We start from the raw sequence: 19,773 nt of genomic DNA on the forward strand, positions 1-19,773 counted from the left end.
AACAAAGAAGCTTCTTATTCAACCTCAATCAAGCTCCACCCTGGGGTCTTTGAAAGACTCTTCATTCCTCTTCTCACTTCAGCTACCTTGTCCCAAAAGCCTGCCTCTGCATAGAGATTGGAAAGCATCACTCTGCATCCAACATGGTTCGGATCAAGCTTTAAAAGGTGCTTAGCTACTCTCTCCCCTAATTTCACATCTCCATGAATTTTACAAGCAGCCAATAATGCACCCCAAGTTGAAACCTGGGGCCTCATGGTCATCTTTGCTGTCAGATCCTCAGCCTCTGATAAGCGCCCAAGTCGACTTATGAGGTCCACCATGCACCCATAGTGCTCAACCCCAGGCTCGATTCCATAGACCCTATTCATTTTATCATAAATATGCCATGCCTCATCTATGAGCCCACCATGCCGACATGCACTTAGAACTCCTACAAATGTAATCTCATCAGGCTTGATATTGGTTCTTTCCATCTCTGAGAAAAGCCCCAAGGCTTCTTTACTACGACCATTCATTGCGAGCCCCCCTATCATAGCGTTCCATATAGACACATTCTTATTGTCATTTAGCGATTGAAAGAGCTTTAGAGCATATTCTATGTTCCCACACTTAACATACATATCTATTAAGGCAGTGGAAAGATTGCTACTCGGTGAGATCTTTGTCTTTTTGATGTAATTGTGAACCTTTGTCGCTTGTTCTAGACTGGCCAACCGAGCACAAGCAGTGCATAAGCTCACCATGGATGCCTCCTCAGGCTCGATTTGTGAGCATTCCAACTCTTTGAAGAGATTTAAGGCTTCATTGAGCCGTTCACAATTAGTGTAACTCGATATCATGGTACCCCAAGCAATGGCATCTCTATGAGGCATTTTATCAAAGAGTCGGCGAGAAAAGTCGACAAAACCAGACCTTGCAAAACCCACAATCAGAGCACACCAAGCCACCACATCTTGATCGGATTCTCGGAAAAGCTCCAATGCAGAGTCCATTCTTCGACACCCTGCATACAAATAGACCAACCCATTTTTGAGTTTAGTGTCCAGACCCTTCAATCCACTCTTAATCATGTGGGCATGGACCTTTTCCCCTTCTTTGAATTCTTGTAACTTAGTGCAAGAAGAAAGCACACTAACAATTGTGATTTCATTCACTTCAAACCCCACAATTCTCATGTCTAAGTACAGTTTCAAGGCATCAGTGTGAAACCCACTCTGCGAATAACCCGATATCATTGTGGACCATGACACAACATCTCTTTGGGGCATCTCTGTGAAGAGTTCATATGCATTCGATATGAGGCGGTGCCTTAAATAGCCGTGGATCATAGCATTCCATGTGATTAAATCTCTTCGAGGGAGCCTATCAAACAGAAGGCATGCATTCTCCATGCACCCACATTTCGCATACATGTTGACAAAGCCATTCAGCAAGAACTCATCTTTTTGCAGAGGGAGCTTCTTTATGGCATAACAATGGAGTCTCTTACCTTCTTCTAGCAAACCTGAATTCGCACAGGCTGAAACCACAATTGCCATTAAAACCCCATCAATCTCTTCTCTTTTAACAATCATGTCACTGAAAAACCTCATTGCCTCTCCATGAAGACCCATGCGCTCAAACCCACTGATCATAATGCTCCAAGAAACCAAATTTTTATCAGGCATCTCACCAAACAGCCACATTGCAATTTCAACAAATCCATTTTCAAGATACCCACTAATGAGTGAATTCCACATAGGTGGATCCGAACTATTATGGCTTTCATCAAACAATCTCTGTGCACATTCCATCTGTCTAGAACTAGCATACATATAAATCAGATTGTTAGTGACAAAGGTTTCTCTCTCTAAGCCATTCTTCACAACCTGCCCATGTACTTGTTTGCCTGTCCTGAACTGGGAAAAGCCCATGCAGGCTTTGAGGAGAAATGGGTACGTATAGTTATCTGGTTTGAATGACTTTTGGAGCATGAGAGAGTAGAGAGAGAAAGCTCTTTCAGGTAAATGCTCTGCTGTGTAACCTTTTATCATGGTGTTCCATATGAAGGTGTTGAGATTATCGGAATGATAAAAAAGCAATTCGGCATAGCCTAAGTTTCTGAACTTCGATTCGATGAATAAATAAACGATGCGGCCAAGGTTATTCGGGTCACCGGTTTCGCCCCTTGTGACCATTTGGCCATGGACCTGCAATATCTCTCTCATGGTGTTACAAGAATTGATGAGAGTGGTGGCGGTGAAATCGATGAGACGACTGAATTGGTAATATGGTTTCCTGATTGTGTTCATATTCATGCTTTTTTCTCAGGTAACTTTTCAAAATCTCTATGATGTCTAGATAAAACATGCTCACAAGCATCTGGAAATTTACCCAAAGAACAAGTGTCATTTAGACTATGGGGATGTGATTGTAAGAGGCTTATGTACAAAAAGCATCAGTTGTTCGCATCAGGGATCGATCTCTCTCTGCATCAAAGCATCAGTTGTTCGCATCAGGGAGCGATCTCTCTGCATCAGGCACGTATAGCACTCTCTCTCCCTCTCTCTCTCTCTATAAAAATGTGGAATCTTCCCCCTCTGACCCTCTCTCTCTCTGTATAAAAATGTGGAATCTCCCCCCTCTGACCCTCTCTCGTGTTTACAGAGAGAGGGAAGTAAAAATTATTCACTGTTTCAGATTTGTACATCAGAATTTCTACGATAAATAAATAAATAAAGCAGGTCAAGTTGAATTGTTGGAGGAAGTCTGTGTAAGGCTGCAACGTTATACTATTGAAGTAAGTAGCACCTCGTCGAAAATTAAGTAGAAAAAAATATTCTAAATTGGAGAACTTCCCAATTGAACTTCAGAATGCATGGATATAAAGACGAAAAATAATTTAAAGTCCAATCGTGCATTTTGTAAAAAGTTGTTTGAACAGCTTTTTTTTTTTATTTTAAGATTTTTAGGTATTTATAGATATGCTAGACGAACATTGTTTTTGGGATCTTAAATTTTATAATGGAACTAGATTCTATGTGGCCAAGCTTGTATATGTAGAAATCCACGTCTACTAATAAATGTATTTTTTAGATGGATTTTTTGACTGAGTTTTTAAGGACATAATTTCTAACATGGAGATCATGAATACGAATAAATAAATAAATATTAAAAATAAGAAATAATAATTCTAGTAAGAAAACATTTGGATCGGTAGATTCCTTTGTTTTTAAATGGAACACCTACTTGCATCCATCTTTAAGATGGATGCTTCACATTTTTTTGACCGCATATGTAGTTATACGGTCCAGCCCGTATGAGACAATTTTCCTTTTATAATCAAGGATGAATAAAGTTTCAAGCTATTGTAGAGTTTCCAACATTGAAACTACATTTTTTGACAAAATGGGAAAGGTTTATATGCTTTCTCTACAACATAGAAGTTCTATCCTCCTCCTATCATCTAGCAGTCCAATTTTGATCAAGAGAGTCACTCAGCGTTTGTTCTTAGATTCGATGTCTCAAAGTATTTTATTTTTAGCATTTTTTATACAATTTGTATGAATATGAAATTTGATACATGTCATCTTTTCATTGGGGCGCACCTATAAAAAGTATTAAAAATATTTTTTCAATAAAATATAATGATCAAAATACCCTTTAAAACTTTTAGGGGTATTTTGGTCATTCTATTTTAATATTTTTTTATTTTTTTCACTAGTGCGAGTTTCATAGAGGAATGGACGCCCAAAATTTGGTGTCAAAATAGTTCATAAAAAAAAAATTAAAAATAAAATAATATAGAGATGTGACATTGTGATTGAGATGATCTTAACCCTCCATTCAGAATAGACAGTTAGATAAAGGGGGGATAGAATTACGATATTATAGAGGAAGCATATAAAGCTTGCCCAAATTTAGAGGTAAAAGTGAACACCATATACAAACCTCACCCATCAAAAATTTACTAAGGTGGTCAAATTCAGTTCATCATGGGTACCTTATTTTGAATTAAATCCCCAACATGAGTATATAGATAAAATAAGAAACTTATACAAAATATACCTTCCTTTACAACTATTTAACATTTTCTTTATTTTTTTCAACTATTCTAATTTGTATATTTTGGTTTGAAATTAAAAAATACATGTTAAATAGTTTTTCAGATTTATTTTGATAAATTCCTCAAAAAGTCTGATTTGGGGTTTATGAATTTTTAAAAAAATAATAAGAAAAATAAAATAAGTTTTGAGGTCTTAAAAGCAATTGGATCATCCATCAAATGGGACGCACTATTTATTAGAAAACTGGAATCGGGCTCAAACTTAACAGGGTCTAACTCGGGTAATTCTTGGTCATACCAAACCACATCTTAAAAATAAAAAAATCCCGCGAATATATGTTTCCTTTGATGGGCGCCTTGTAATCCTTCAATTCAGAGGATGCAACATCCTCAACCTAACCATCAATTTAAAGCAATTATAATTATACTTGCATGTTTTACTCAAAAAAAAAAAAAAAAAAAAAATTACAAAAGGAATGGATAAGTATAAGGTGGTTACCATTAATCTTGACATTCCGATGTGAAATTAGGTGATTATATTTATTCCAATGACCAAACACAAAGTTTTAAAAAAAAATTATCGAACTGTGTGACATCATCAAACTATCAAATTTCACATCGGATGGTTTTAAGCAATTGTGACCTCTTTGTACAACAGGTAAATGGTATCTTCATATACAATCCCAAAAAAGTTATTTTCCATTTTCAAAACTTACGGGTAGAATAGTGCGGTTCATAGTTGAAAAAATTTATTTTCCATTTTCAAAACTTACAGGTAGAACACTGCGTTTCATAGTTGATACAAGCCCCGCCTTTTAAGGGTGTGTGGTTGTAGTTTACTTCTACTCAGGGATTGTTTTTTTTAATTTGAAATTTTAGGAACTATTAAGAATTACTAGATGATTATTCTATAAAAAAATATTAAAATTTGAGTATCTAATACTCATATCTCACTATTTAAAAATTGGATGGTCACTATCTAATCTCGAGGCATTATTTTTTTCCTTCACATAGAGGGTATAAGTTGGATTTTTGTTTTTTTAACTAAAGTTAATCTATAGGTTGAAGATGGTACATCCCCAAATTTTGAGGCCTTACAAATAATTCCAAATAAGGTTTTATTCGAGGGAGTAAATGAACATTCTACTCTATTGTTTTGCTGAGTTTTTTCTACATATGAGAGCTCAAATTTGGGACATATACACTTCTCATCTATACAAAATATAAAAAAATTTAATAACAAAAATAGCAAATTTTTTTTTAGGGAAGTTATAAAAAATATACCATAACTTTTAGATTATTGAAAATAAACCCAAAACTTTCCAAAGCCACTTCCATACTCCTTTTTTGGTGGAGAAGATGAGAGTAACCTTCGTGGTAGTCTCAGAGTCGTGAAGGCATCACATACTAGTGAAAACCGTGATGGTCTTGGCGTGTGTGTAAATTTGATGCATCACAACACTTCAAGAACCATGATGGTTTATTGGACTGTCGATTCTAATTTAACCGTTATACTTTCATCCAAGTATCATGGCTTTTTTTGAGTGCCGTGTTGCCTTAACAACCATCACAGGTTTTTAAATGCCATGATGCTTCTTAACAATGGCTGTTTAAGGGCGGTGATGTCTCAAAATATTAAACCACCCATGATCATACCGTGATGTCTTCAAGATTCTTAAGACTACCGTGAATGCTATTTTGGTAAAAAAAAAAAGTAAAAAGTAAAAAAAAATGGCATGGATGAGGTCTTAAAAAATTGGAAGTTTATTTTTAATAATCCAAAAATTAAACTATATTTTTTTTGGGAATGGGGTTGAGGTCGTGATAGAAACACTACTTGAGCCTCAGTTACCGATCTAGGTTATCATTCCTATTGGCGCATTCGAAAACTGCTAATTATTCCTAAAAACGGGTAAGGGCTTGTATTCCCCATTGATCTACCAAAAAACAAGGTATATTTTTTATAATTTCTTTAAAATTAATTATACCACACGATCTCAAAATTGCAACTTAAGCATAAAACATGAAATATAAGAGACTATTTTTAAATTTTAAAAATAAATTGAAATGTCTTGTAAATTTCCAAAAAAGCAAAGATCTTAAAATTGAAAAAGGAAATTTCAATTTTTGAACGGTGAGATTTATTTCTCTTGAAAAAACTCATTTTGATTCTAAAGCAAGCCCCCTAAACTAGAAAATGCAAGAGGGAGAAATAATACAACCTGCTCCCGCAGGGAGCACAAAGCACCCCAAAAAGTAAAAGCTATGCATACTGTGTCCTTTGCTGTCATTCGCCTATATGCCGGGGGCTGTCTTCTAGCTGAATTCAATTCATTTTTCATGGCTTTGCCTCTGTGTTTGCTCTCTTCTGGGGTTTAGGGTTTAGAGCAACCTAGCGTCAGGGTTTCGGGCTTTTTTCTTGCTACGAAATATGGTGGTGCGCATTTGAAGATTAGGGGTCAGAATACTTTTGGTTCTCCTGATTCTAAGGTGTGGATTTAGGAAAGCTATGATAATAAAACTCAAATTTTGTTTTTGTTTTTTAGTTTTTCCTTTTAGTTAGAAATTAGAATTCAAAGTTTCCATTTCTAGTTTATTTTAGATTTTTTCTGGATCTTTTGGTAATAGAGAAGGTTAAGAGCTCATAATGGAGAATCAGCGCTAGCTTTTGCAGGTTATTTGCCTTTTGAAATGGAAAAATTGTTGGATAAGTATATTTTAGGTCACAGTTTGGATGATAAATGCATTTTTTTTTTTACCGTTTGGAGCTTACAATTGCTTGTTGAATTTTTTATGTGAGGTTTTTATAATTGCAGTTTTCTTTTTTTGCAGAATTTCCTTTGAGATAAATCCGTCATGATATCATCTGCAATGAGGAAAGTTCCCATTATAACCAGCTATGCCCTAGGTAGTTTCTTGGCTTTCATGAAACTGTATATTTGGGATTTATCCTCCTCTACTATGTATCATCTCCATTTTTCCTTTTGATGCAAATTAGGGTTTGATTCTTCATTAACCAGCACTTTTAATTCATTAAAACTCAATAAAATAACAAGACTTGAGGGGAAAGGGAGTAAAAGAAACAAGAAAATTAGCAAAGCAGCGAGGAATCCACGTACAAATTTTATTAACTCAAAATTTCTCTAGGAAAATAATAATGGATCTCTGCTAAAACCCTTTAGTAACATGCATTGAAGCAAACTCAAAATCCTAAAAAGCTCATGAGAAATCCTACCCATTCATTCTATTTAATCCTAGCCATCTATTAATAACTGAAAAATAATATATTATTAACTGAAAAATAAATGACTAAGCCTGCCCCTAACAACATGAAAAATAACCCAAAATAAATTTCTTAATTACAATGTTTGTCGTCCCCTTTTGGCTCCCATGGTCATACAACCTTTCTTTGCCTAGCCACGAACTATTGGTTGTGGCTGGGGAATGGCTACATCATTCACCCCCAGTTGAAAGGAACTCGACTCCGACGAGTTGTCTTCAGCATATAGGGGATATGGATTTGGATTTGGATCCACCCTCTTGAAATCTTCCTTAGAAATCCACATGCTATTGAGATATGGCCTTCCCTTCCATTTGACTAGAATCTAGATATTGGCTAAATGAACCCTTTCGAGTTTGAAAGCTTTCAACTTTCTCAATTTCTTCTTCCTTTTTTCATCAGTTGTTGTTTGATCATACCAACAACTAATTCTTCTCGGGCTTCTAAAGGGCCTCCATGAAATTCAAATAAATTTGCAACATTAAACACCGATGAGATAACTAATGCCTTTGGTACTTCCACCTCATATGCATTATTCTTATATTTCTTTAAAATTCGGTTGGAGCTCACCTTTTTGGACTTGAGCTTATTGTAGGTTCTCATTGGAAACCTCTCTTTTTGCAAGTACACAATTACTAAGTCACATTCTTTGAAAATCTTCTTTCTCTGATGCCCATTTGAAGCTTCTCGATACTTTGCATTACTGTCTTCAATTTTCTTCTTGATTTGGGCTTTGAGTCTCGTATATGCTCAACAAAAGTATCAACATCATCAGTTGCCTTGCCTTGTACTAGTAATGGCATTAGGTCGAGCACATAATTAAGAGTCCTCCCATTAACAATCTCAACTGGTGATTTTCCCATTGACAGATTCACCGAACTCTTGTAAACAAATTCGACCTGGGGTAAAACGATGTTCCACTGATATATATTATCACCAACAATACTCCTCAAGAGATTACCGAGGCTCCTATTCACCACCTTAGTTTTTTAATTTGTTTTAGGGTGATTAGTGCGAGAAAATTGAAGCTTAGTTCCCAAGTGCTTCCACAAAGTGCACCAAAAATGACTCAAGAACTTCGTATTTCAATAAATGTAATGGACAAGGGGATACTATGTAGCCTCATGATCTCTTTGAATAAGATATTGGCGTAACATCCATTAGTTTTCCCACAAGGAATAGAATGTGCAATTTTTGGAAAATCGATCAACTTCAACAAATATAGGGTCTGTACCTCATATGGTTTGCAGGAGTGCAAGTATGAAGTACATAGAGGTATCAACCCTTGGGGCATCTGGAATAGGGAGGGGAGTACAAACATCCATATTTTGTGTGTGACCTTTTAATACGGCAAATTGAACATTCAACCACAAATCTGTCAACATCCCTTCGCATGCATGGCCAAAAATATGTTTCTTCCCTCACATACGTAGCTTTGTTGTGTCCTAAGTGTCCACCTAAGCCTCCATTGCGAAGCTCCATAATTATCTTCTCCCTTAAATAAATAACAAACATACGTTATGCATAAACGTACACCCTTAAATAAATAACAAACATACGTTAGGTACTCTTCCATGGGGTCTCGCCCTTCAACACATTTTTTTAGGACCTTGCTGTAAATTGGATAATCCTTATATTGGTATTTTATCATTTCAAACCCCATGCAAAGCCACCCTTCTATTTAAAGCATTGACTAACTTCTTTTGAGAACTCAAGTGCCGAAGTGCTTCATGATTTGAGTATAGAGTAAACTCCCTATGGATCAAGTATTGCCTCTAGTTGTGGAAGTCTTGCGCCACTACATAAAACTCAAGGTCATAGATCGAATACTTCTTATGTTCATCATTCAACTTCTCACTAAAGAAAGGCATTGGTCGCTCCTCTTGACTTAGAACTGCTCCTATGCCAACGTTTGATGCATCGGTTTCAACTTCGAACACCTCGGATAAATCTAGTAATGCGGGTATTGGTGCTTGCATCGTCTTAGGTTGAATTAAAGTGAAGCTCTTATCAGTAGCGGGACTCCATGAAAACTTTCCGTCCCTCATACAAATGGTCATTGGTGCCATTAGTGTGCTTAAATTTCTAATAAAGCCGCAATAAGGTCTCTAGGTCATGAAAAGAGCACATTTCACAAGTGAATTTGGCACATGCCACTCAGCTATGGCCTTCACCTTTTCTTGGTTCACCTTGATGCCCTCGGATGAAATGACATACCCCAAAAAGATACCATTGTCCTAGATAAAGGAGCTTTTTTAAAAAAAAATTCACAAAAAATATTCCTTATTTAATACATCAAATACTTGTTCTAAGTGGTTAAGATTATCATGATCATTTGGGTTGGCACTGAAAACGAAGATATCATCAAATTAAACCACAACAAATTTACCAATAAAGGAATGAAATACCATAGTCATTAGGTGCATGAAGGTGCTTAGTGCATTAGAAAGCCCAAATGGCATCATCAACCGCTCGTAGAGTCCATGTTGAGTTTTGAATGCAGTCTTCCGTTCATCCCTTGGACGAATCCATATTTGATGGTAACCACTCTTTAAATTGATCTTTAAGAAAACTTTGGCCCCATGAAGCAAATCTAACATGTCATCGAGCCTAGGTATGTAATCGGTATTTGATTGTAATTTTCTTAATCACTTGACCATCCATGCGTCTCCTTCATGAACCATCCTTTTTGAGAGTTAGGCATATGGTGATATGCTTTTTGGAATCAAACCCTTTTTAAGAAAATCAACAACTTGTCTATGTAACTCCTCATGTTTCATAGGGGCTCATTCAGTAATAGGCAAAATTTGGTAGGCTGGAAACACTAAATCAATGTGATGTTCAATCTGTATCCATCAGGCATTTCTTCCAGCATCAAGTCTTTGTACTTCTTAGGTAGAGGCTCTAGAGACTTAGGAATTAAAGTAGGTACATAATTTTCTTTTGCTAGCAACACATAAATCACATACATATTGTTGTTGTCCTCTTCGAATTTTCCCACATGAAGCAATTTTGGATCCGCTTCTTTAGTAGATTTGGGTGTAAGAAGTTTCTTCATAGAGTGGAGTGTATTGTTGTTAATGCTATCCTTGACAAAGGAATAAGTATGTGGTCTAGTCTTATACACCATATCCTGATCAAAATGTTGTAGCCTACCAAGTAAGATGTGGCATGCATCTATGGGTGCTATATCACACCATACTTCATCTTTATAATTAGCACCAATAGAAGACGATACGAAATATCGAGTAAGAATTGGTAGCTGACCTCCTTTTTTGAACTATTGAATTTGATATGAACGTGGATATTTGTGCTCCTTCAATTTATGTTTTCTCACCATCTCCATAGACACAATATTTTCACTACTCCCACTATCATTTAATATTGTGCCTGACTGACTTCCTAATGTGGAAGTGGTTTGAAGAATATTGTGTTGAAGCCACTTCTCTTCATCAAATGGTCTTGCAGTTGAGAGCATGGTTTGTTGGACGACTATGGTTTCACCTCGTTCATCTCCGTGCTAATTCTCATTGATACTCATGAGAGAGCCAGTCACTTCATAAGAGTGGCTTGTCCCAATATCACCCTCTACCTCATAGGTTATTTTCAGCAACTTTAACTCCATATTTTTCTTCTGCCAAATTGACTTTGATACCAAGTTGATGTGAAGGGCAACTATATGCTCTATGCCCTGGTTGTTGGCACCTCAAACACACAATTTGATATCTTCACAACGTGTTTAGGTATTATTACCCCCCTCCCAACACGTACTCCCCCCAAAGTTAAGGTTTTACCTAGTTAGGAAACGCTTAGAGACTTGGTTCCCACGCTTTTAGGTGGTCTTCTAAAGGTCAAAACTTACTACCCTGATGTAGAAGTAGAGCCTCCCAGGACTATAGAGCCTCTCGGGACTAAAACCTTCCTCACAATGCCTAGATTGATAAGTTCCTCTTCCTTGAGGCCCAATGTGTAGGCATCAAATACCTTAAACATATTTGAAAGCCAGTACATTCAAGATATCCTGATTTAGCCCATTCAAGTAACGACTTATCTTTTGATCCTCAAAACTCTTGTAAACTTGCCCTAGATATCAAAGTATAACATTCTTTAGTGTGCTCACTCGCTGATTTTTCCCTTTGCCTAAGATTTTGACACCTTGTATTCAATCGGAAATCTCAACGAATTTTTGTGGGGCCAAGGATTCAAGCATAATTCACTGGTAAGAAGAACTTTTGACATAACTTTGTCTTCATCTTCTCCCATGAATTAATTTTCTCCTTGCCTTCTTGAAGACATTCTTGTTGTAAATCAGCCCACCATGCCAAAGGATGACCGATTTATTTAGTTGCTACTAATTTCACCTTTTTGTGATTGGCAATATCCTTATTTTCAAATACTATCTCAACGTCACTTAACTAATCAAGAAAAGCATCCACATGAAGTAAGCCATGGAACTCGGGAATATCAATTTTGATTCTAGGTTCCCTTTCCCCTTCCAAAAATCAAAGATTTCGATTGGGGCTGTGCGAGGATAGTTAGGAACGAGATGCAAGTTGCCTCTTTCATCACATGGCCTTGAACTCCAACATTCGTCTCTGGATACCTTCTACACCAAAGTTTACCAACTTCCTACGTTGGTTATCTACCCTCTCTGCTAGGGCTTGAACTACTTGAGTCAACACGCTTAATTTTTCGTGGCTTATGTCCTTTTGAAGGCTTCATAAACTTGCTCTGGTAGCACTTGATGCAAATTAGGATTTGATTCTTTACAAATCCGCACTTTAATTTGCAAAAACTCAATAAAATAAGAAGTGTTAAAGGGCAAAGGGAGTAGAGAAGGAAGAAAATTAGTAAAGCCATGGGGAATCCACCTCCAAATTTTGTGGGGATCTCTCCTAAAACCTTTCAATAACAAGTATTTAAGCAAACTCAAAACCCTAAAAAGCTCCTAAGAAATCCTAGCTATTAATTCTATTTAATCGTATCCATCTATTATTAACTTGAAAATAAATGACCGACCCTGCACCTAACAATATCAGAAATAGCAACTAAATTAAAAATAAAAACCCAAAATAACTTTCTTAATTACAATTTTTGCCCCCTTTTGCCCCCTTTTGCCCCCCCTGGTCCTATGACCTTTCTTTGCCCAACCATGAACCATTGGTTTTGGCTGGGGAGTAGCTGCATCACCTTTTTAGTCGCTCTCTCCCTCTTCCCTCTCTATCTCTCTCTCAACATTTATATTAAAAAAGGGCTGCTATTGGTCAGGTACAACCGTACAAGTTATACATGTAAAAGGTCTATATAGCTCTATGTTCTTTGATAGCATGTCGAGTGTTTCTTTCAGTCATTTGAGAGTGGAATCCCACACCAACTCGGCATGGTCTGATTCCGATTCCCTCACTCTTAACTCTGGCAGTTCATGAATCCGACTAGGTTATGTTTAACATGAAAAATAGAAGATCGGTAGACTTGAGCAGTCCGGGGTTTTTTGCCCCCGAATTGCCAGCCATCCTTTTACACCCTGCGTCGGACATGAAATTTTGAATCACTGGTTGCTTTTATAGTGAGTTTGAATTTTTTTAATCATTGTCAAAGGGTGCACATACAAAGTGTTACTTAGAATACAAATATTAGGGGATGCAAAGCTTATGATACACCTTCTATTACAAATATTAGGGGATGCAAATGGTTGTTCTGGTGCCTCAAGTGCAATTTGGTTGGTCTTTCAAGTAAGTGATCAATTGATAAATACTTAAGAAGGAATTAATTGGTGTTTTTTAGATCTATATTCTTGCTTATGCCTTGTTCTTTCTTTTTCTTCTCTGAAAGAAAGGATGAGGAAATGGTTTATTTCGTTGGTACCTATTTCGTAGTATTGTTAGTCATAGTTTGCCACTAGTGTGTCTTAGTACATATTGGGAGGCATTTAAGTATGCAACTAAGCATATGCAGTACTTCAGTTAGCTTTGTGCCTTCAAGTAATTCATTCACCATCCAATCTCAGATTGCTCCTCCAAAATTCTCAAGTATTTTTCATTTTGATCTATTCCATGTGATCTAGCTTATTATTGTCTGGAAAACCATTAACCTGTCTCCGGTTTTTCCATGCAATTGATAATGCTTCATTCAGAAGCCTTTCATTCTTATTTGAAGTTAAGAAAAGCGTTAGGATTGTTTTCTGTAGCTCTACTACAGGAAAATTTAATAGCTTATAGCATTGTACAACTATGGTTGGTTTCTCGAGTGTTAGGCTTACTTTGTATATCACCGTGATGCCAAATTAATATTATTGCTTCTAGAGATGTATGCTTGAACGGTTTTGCATATATTCACATTCAAGAGAAGTGAACCCTTTTCTTGTTTGTTAGAAAATTTCCCAATAACCGTATTTTTTTCCTGTCATTATTCAACTTTCACACTCCTTTATGCACAGTAGTTTCTGAAAATGTAAGCAATTGTCATTTTTCTTTTTCTGAAAATGTCAGAAGATTGTGAATAATACCTTCATTGGTTCTGCCGATGTAGGCTCATGTAGAAGATCAGTATTATGGCATTCGACTATGTCATTTGATGAGTATGAAAATAGCCATGGAGATTTGAAGGATGAGGATTTTATCCCCAACAAAGGAGAATTACAACCACAAGGTGTAGACCCTAAAAGGGGCTGGGCTTTTAGAGGAGTGCACAAGGTATTAGCTCTTTTACCTGTTCATCCTACTGTGAATTATTTAACCCTTCACGTAAAGTTTTGGGTAAAAAAAATGCCCCTACCTTCGACTACATATCAGTTTCAGGTGGCATACTTGTGATTTGATAATCAGCAATGATGAAAATACACCATAGGTTAACTCAAAAAGAACAGTAGAGGTAAAATTCTTCATGGGGATCGAACTGTCAAGAGGACAATAGTATTTACATGTATGTGGTATGCAATGCCTTTTCGTGGTAAATAATAACGGTTCATGGTATTTCTTGATGAAAAGTACCACTACCCAAAAATGATTTTTGAACAATGGCTTTAGGTTACTTTGTGTCTACAATTTTTCGGTGAAGGATTTCATATTCCAGCCTACCTTATGAAGTTTAATAAATCATACACACACAATTGATGGATGGATAGTATTTTTCCTTAAAAGGCAAAAGATGCACATACATTGATTTTCTTTGATTTGTTAGAATTGATTAATATGTGTCTTGCTAGTAGGCAATCATTTGTGGGAAGATTGGGCAGCCTCCAGTGCAGAAAATATTACGAAATGGCCGGACTGTGACCATATTCACTGTTGGAACGGGTGGTATGTTTGACCAGAGGATTTTGGGATCTGAGCACTTGCCAAGACCGGCTCAATGGCACAGAATTGCTGTGCATAACGAGCAGCTTGGAGCTTATGCTGTTCAGCAACTTGTTAAGAAGTATGAATTTGCTTTTTCTTTACTGAATTTCTTATCCATGAGTAAGATGTGTTAGAATGGACATTTGACATAAAGAAAAGAGACTAGCATACATACTATCACTCACATAGAGATTGTTCTTCTTCATTTGATTAAGTGTTACCACTGGAAGAAATCCAATCAATGTTGTTGCCCTTAAGTTTTTTTCTTTTTTGATGATAAATCATTTAGCTGCCATAAGGGAGAGTTTCCACTAGAAGGTTGCCAGACTAAGTTTGCTGAAGTAATTTCATCAAAATATTGAAGTTTGTTTTCTTCTGCCTTTAGATCCATTTATTTATGTTTCAACATTTACTTTCTTGCGTGCCTTTGCTTTGTTCAAATTAGTGCTTATTAGAATTATCTTTCTGTCGTATTTCTTATCAGCGCGTCGGTTTTTGTTGAGGGGGACATTGAAACCAGAGTTTACAATGACACCATTAATGGACAAGTTAGAAATGTTCCAGAAATTTGTGTGAGGCGTGATGGTATGTGAACCAAGCTTTTCTCTTTGATGTTTACAAATCTTTCATTTCCTTTGCTGAAATAAAAACTGATTAAAAAATTCAAGTTGCAATGGGATACTTAAACTGAAGATATATGCAGATATTCTTAATATATTCAAAACCATGGAAATATCAGTTAGCTGCTCATTTCATGATAAATTTGGCTGATAACTAGTTTTACCAAAATTTCTCTTGTAGATGATAAATGATAATGGTTGTTCTTAACAATTATTATTCAGAAAGACTCATCCATATGCCAACTCTGTGTCTGCCTTGGTTTTCAAGGGTTTTAGGACCCCCTCCCAGATCACTAGAAAACTATTACCACCTCAGATCCATGAATTTGGAGCTCCAGAAACAATGTATATCCGATGAACTTTTTCAAAAAAAAAATGTGATGGACCATTTTTAAGGCTCAAAATTATTGTTATTATTTTTAATTTCGGATAGAGGATTTCAAGCTGATATACCTGTAGAATTTTGGATCCAAAATCCATCTCCAAGATGGATTTTGTAATGGTGGACTTGCTACAAAAGGTGAATTCCTAGATGCACCTTTTTTCTTTTTGCAAGTTTTTCAACATGGTAATGGAACCATTGACATCGTGCTGTGGTTCCACCGCCCCAACCACCCAGGCCAAGGGTTCATTTCTATAGAGGTGGGTGGGCAGTGGCCTTGAACCCTACTCTTGTTATTAATACGAAAGCTGTTAATTTTTTTTGGCAACATATAATTTGCATTTGTCTAAATTAACTTTAGCTGGATACAAAATTTCATCACATCCTTTTGGTGCACATAAACCTAGTGACCCACAAGCGAGGTGCTCCATCACTACAAGAAAAATAAAGAAGGTTACCCACAGCCAGGTGCTCATCTCTAAAAGGAAAATAAAGAAGGTTCAAGGCACACATTATAAAAAAACTTAGGTGGCCTCCCCTGCGATTCAGCATATCAAAAAATAGCTAGCTGCAACACAAACTACCCCATAATACTATTAGGTGCGTCCTCCTTGGCCGTAATCTACATAGACCTTGTGGTAGTACCATTGTTGTTATTCCTAATCGTTATTTCTTTTGGTAGTTACTGATCACTATTATTCGGTGTGATTCAAATTGTGGGTTGAGCTTTGTATATGATGAGATTTTCTATCAATTTATGTTCATCATCATCATCCACGTCTTATCGCAACCAGTTGGGGTCGGCTATTCATGATAGGAATGGGGCAAAAGTTCTGCTCCTTTAGCTATTATCAGTTTATGTAACCGACCCCCAAATAAAAGGGATAAGGTTCGGATGATGATGATGTGTGGCATGTCCTTACGAGGTTCTCCATGGAATGCTGTTGCAGGTAAACTACAGTTGATTAAAGCAGTTGCAGATGCCAGCAATATTTCTTTAGATGAACTAAGTATGACAATCAGATCATATTTGCAGCTTCATTGAATCTCTCTCTCTCTCTCTCTCTCGCTCTCTCTCTCTCTCTCGTTTTGAAATATTTCAGTTTGGCCAAATGATTATACACTCCCTTGGGTGAAACCCTGCCTAGAAGATTTTTTGGGCCTCAAATTTTGGGGATGTAACATCCTCAACTTAATGGCCATCCTCAACAAGAAAAGAAAACAATAATAGAACACTTCTATACATATGAATAAAATGATGTCCTTAAATTGAGTATAGACTGTCCAATTTTTGGATCTCAGATCCAAGTGTTTAGGAAATACTCATCTGATGATTGTGATGTAGATTCCAAAAATTTTAAATAAAAAAACTAGAGGTCTTTTGCCTGAGGGAGTAAGTGTAGGTTGTACTCCCATGAGAGCACGCGACACGCACTCTTTAGTTTCCATGCATTTTTGTGATGTGTTGTTGGGGTAATGGCTCTACCATTGTTTGCAGGGGAAGGCTTATTCTAAAGGGAGGTGCAATCTTGTATCATTACATGCTGGTAAGAAGGGATTGTCCCTCTCTTTCTTTTTTGTTTGTATGGGTCACAAAGCCCAGACCCCTCTCTGTCTCTCTCTTGGGAGGACTGTTCTGCAAATTTGTATCTTTTTTCCTTGTATTTTTTCGGCAGGAAATGTCAAGCTTTGTAAGAGTACCAAATTTTCTAATAGTTGGGGCTTGATTTTCATGTGAGCATATAGTGATCTTCCCTTGTCTACACTCATTACTTATGGCCCAGTTTTCTTGGCCTTATTTTCCTTTATTCATGTGAGCATACAGTGATCTTCCCTTGTCTGCACTCATTACTTAAGGCCCAGTTTTATTGGCCTTATTTTCCTTGGTAGCAATAAAGCTGCCCTGGAGTTGCACCCAAATGGGCCACATCGGCGGGTGCAACTTTAAAAATGAACCCTAGTATCAGCAAAATGTTGCCAATAGCTGAATTCTGGCTTTAGTATTAACAAGGAAGACTGAAAAAAGAGAAATGGTTAAATATAACTGTAAACTATCTTTCCACCAGAGAAAAATATTTTTTAGAAATATTGATGCAGGATACACCATTTTTATCATTCCATTTTTGGTGGGGGATGATGATGAAGAGCAATACCTGGGTGAGTTCTTGTGAAGTATTGTTAATCTCCACAGTTTCTCATCGGGATGTGGAAGCAGGCAATGGTAACACAGTTATGTGTTGAATCATCCAGAAAATATATAAAGGGAAAATGCTTAAGGCCTCTCAATGGGTAAAACCCACTCTAGGAATAGCAGGCTGATCTTAAGATTCCGCATCAGAAAAGTTGGGCACCTTGATGTGGGTTTGACAAAGGTTTGGCACCTCAATAAGGGCTCTTTGCAACTTGAGGCAAATGTGATGCAGCTAGTGAGAAGCAACATGGAGAGTAGTGTGGCCATCATTACAACATCTCGAGGGACAGATCATCAAGGGATGGATCGTAATAGCTCCTTTTAACTCGGAGGCTGGAATGATACATGCAGAAGCATGGCTTGATATGTGAGATCCTCACAAACCGACCTTTGTTGAACAGCCAGTGGTTCCTTCTGATCTATGGGTGATTGGTCTATATGTTGGGTTCACAGTTTCAGTGAAAAGAATTTCATCTTCTTCCTTCAGGAAGGGAAGATTACAGAAATCTTATTAATTGTTGCTTTCTCATGACCTTTGACAAAAGTTCAAGACAAAAAAGGTTTGAATGGGATGATCCCTCCATCACCGCAGAATGAAAAAGGTTATCTTGTAGTTCATAGTAAGTGAACATGCATAGATTGGACAAGTGATTAGAAAGTTAACGCCACTTCTCCATGAGATGCTGGTGAACACATTGAGCTATCCATATGCTAGGAGCCCTTGCAATCAAGGCACATCGATGCAAATTATCAAGGCTGAATTCAATGCACATCCATAAACCTTGTCCGATGATATTCCTCTTGTTATTGAAGGCTTTTAAGGATGAGGATGAGAAACTGTAAGCAGACTAAAAATTCAAAATTTTCCTTTTGAATATAACCATCATCAAGTGATTTTTAGGTGGTTCCCAAGATTTCATATTAAAAAAAAAAAAAAAAAAAAAAACTTCCCAAGCTAGTCCTCTACCAAAGGAGCAAGTGTACATTGTACTCCTGCAGGAGCATAGTACATGCGCTCTTTTTATGAAAGGAGAGCAGCAGGGCAGAACGAGCTGTTTTCCTTTGTGCGCTCCGAAATGTTCACAATCAGTCTAATCCGAAAGGCCACTAAAACAAGTGCACGATCCTCATTCAGGTCACAGCTTGAATCTTCATGAGAACGTTCTCAACATGCAGCAGCTTCAATGTTCGCAAGAACCTCTCTCTTCACATGCAGCTTGAAAGTCTGCACCCCCACACTTCTCTCTCAAACCGCTCAACATTTGGAAGAACCTCCTCTTTTTATTTTTTGGGATATGTTATCAGTTCATCCACGGCTTTAACCACGATGATGATGTGCTAACCGTCTTTTTTTTAAAATGTTTACAGTAGGGAGTGGGTGGGACGGTATGGTGAAGCATCACCCCAACCCCAGTCCCATGAGAATCTCTCTTCCAAACAACTGTATGCAGCTTGAATCTTCATGGGAATCTCCCTCTTATATACAGCTCGAATCTTTATGACCTCCCTCTCTTATATACAGCTCATCATGACCTCTCTCTCTCTCTCTCTCTCGAACGACCACACGAAGCTAGAATCTTTATGAAAACTACTCTCTCGAACATACACTTTGAATCTTCATGAGGGTATATGCAGCTTGAATCTTCACAAGAATCTCTCTCATACAGCATCAGTCTTCATGACAACCCGGCGCCTACCACGTCTTATACGGATTGAATCTTCATGAGAACCTGTCCCTCTCTCTCTCTTCCCATCCTTCATATTCCAATAAAACTCCACATCCCACATCCTCCAAATACCCAACAGTTTTACCTTAACTTAGAAAAACAAATTACAAACACTAGCCGCAAGCCAGACTGAAATATCGCCTCAATGAATGAATTCACCCAGGAAAATATAAATCCCGAGACCCAAG

At 37.1% G+C, this 19,773-nt stretch overlaps 1 protein-coding gene and 1 pseudogene across 1 annotated transcript; one reads left to right on the plus strand and one right to left on the minus strand.

The window, feature by feature from the left end:
• Nucleotides 1–14: 14 nt before the first annotated feature.
• LOC18448565 (pentatricopeptide repeat-containing protein At5g19020, mitochondrial pseudogene) lies at nucleotides 15–2,300 on the minus strand (annotated as a pseudogene).
• Nucleotides 2,301–6,271: 3,971 nt separating this feature from the next.
• MTSSB (mitochondrially targeted single-stranded DNA binding protein) lies at nucleotides 6,272–17,408 on the plus strand. The gene is made up of 7 exons (XM_011630379.3): nucleotides 6,272–6,538; nucleotides 6,881–6,956; nucleotides 13,857–14,020; nucleotides 14,536–14,744; nucleotides 15,150–15,250; nucleotides 16,618–16,677; nucleotides 17,166–17,408. The coding sequence occupies exons 2-7, from the start codon at nucleotides 6,905–6,907 to the stop codon at nucleotides 17,180–17,182; spliced, it is 603 nt and encodes a 200-aa protein (XP_011628681.1). The 5' UTR covers nucleotides 6,272–6,538; nucleotides 6,881–6,904; the 3' UTR covers nucleotides 17,183–17,408.
• Nucleotides 17,409–19,773: the final 2,365 nt, after the last annotated feature.

Source organism: Amborella trichopoda, chromosome 6 (genome assembly GCF_054954075.1).
Source record: "Amborella trichopoda isolate Santa Cruz 75 chromosome 6, AtrichopodaSantaCruz75HAP2 v2.0, whole genome shotgun sequence".
Classification (NCBI taxonomy): Eukaryota; Viridiplantae; Streptophyta; class Magnoliopsida; order Amborellales; family Amborellaceae; genus Amborella; species Amborella trichopoda.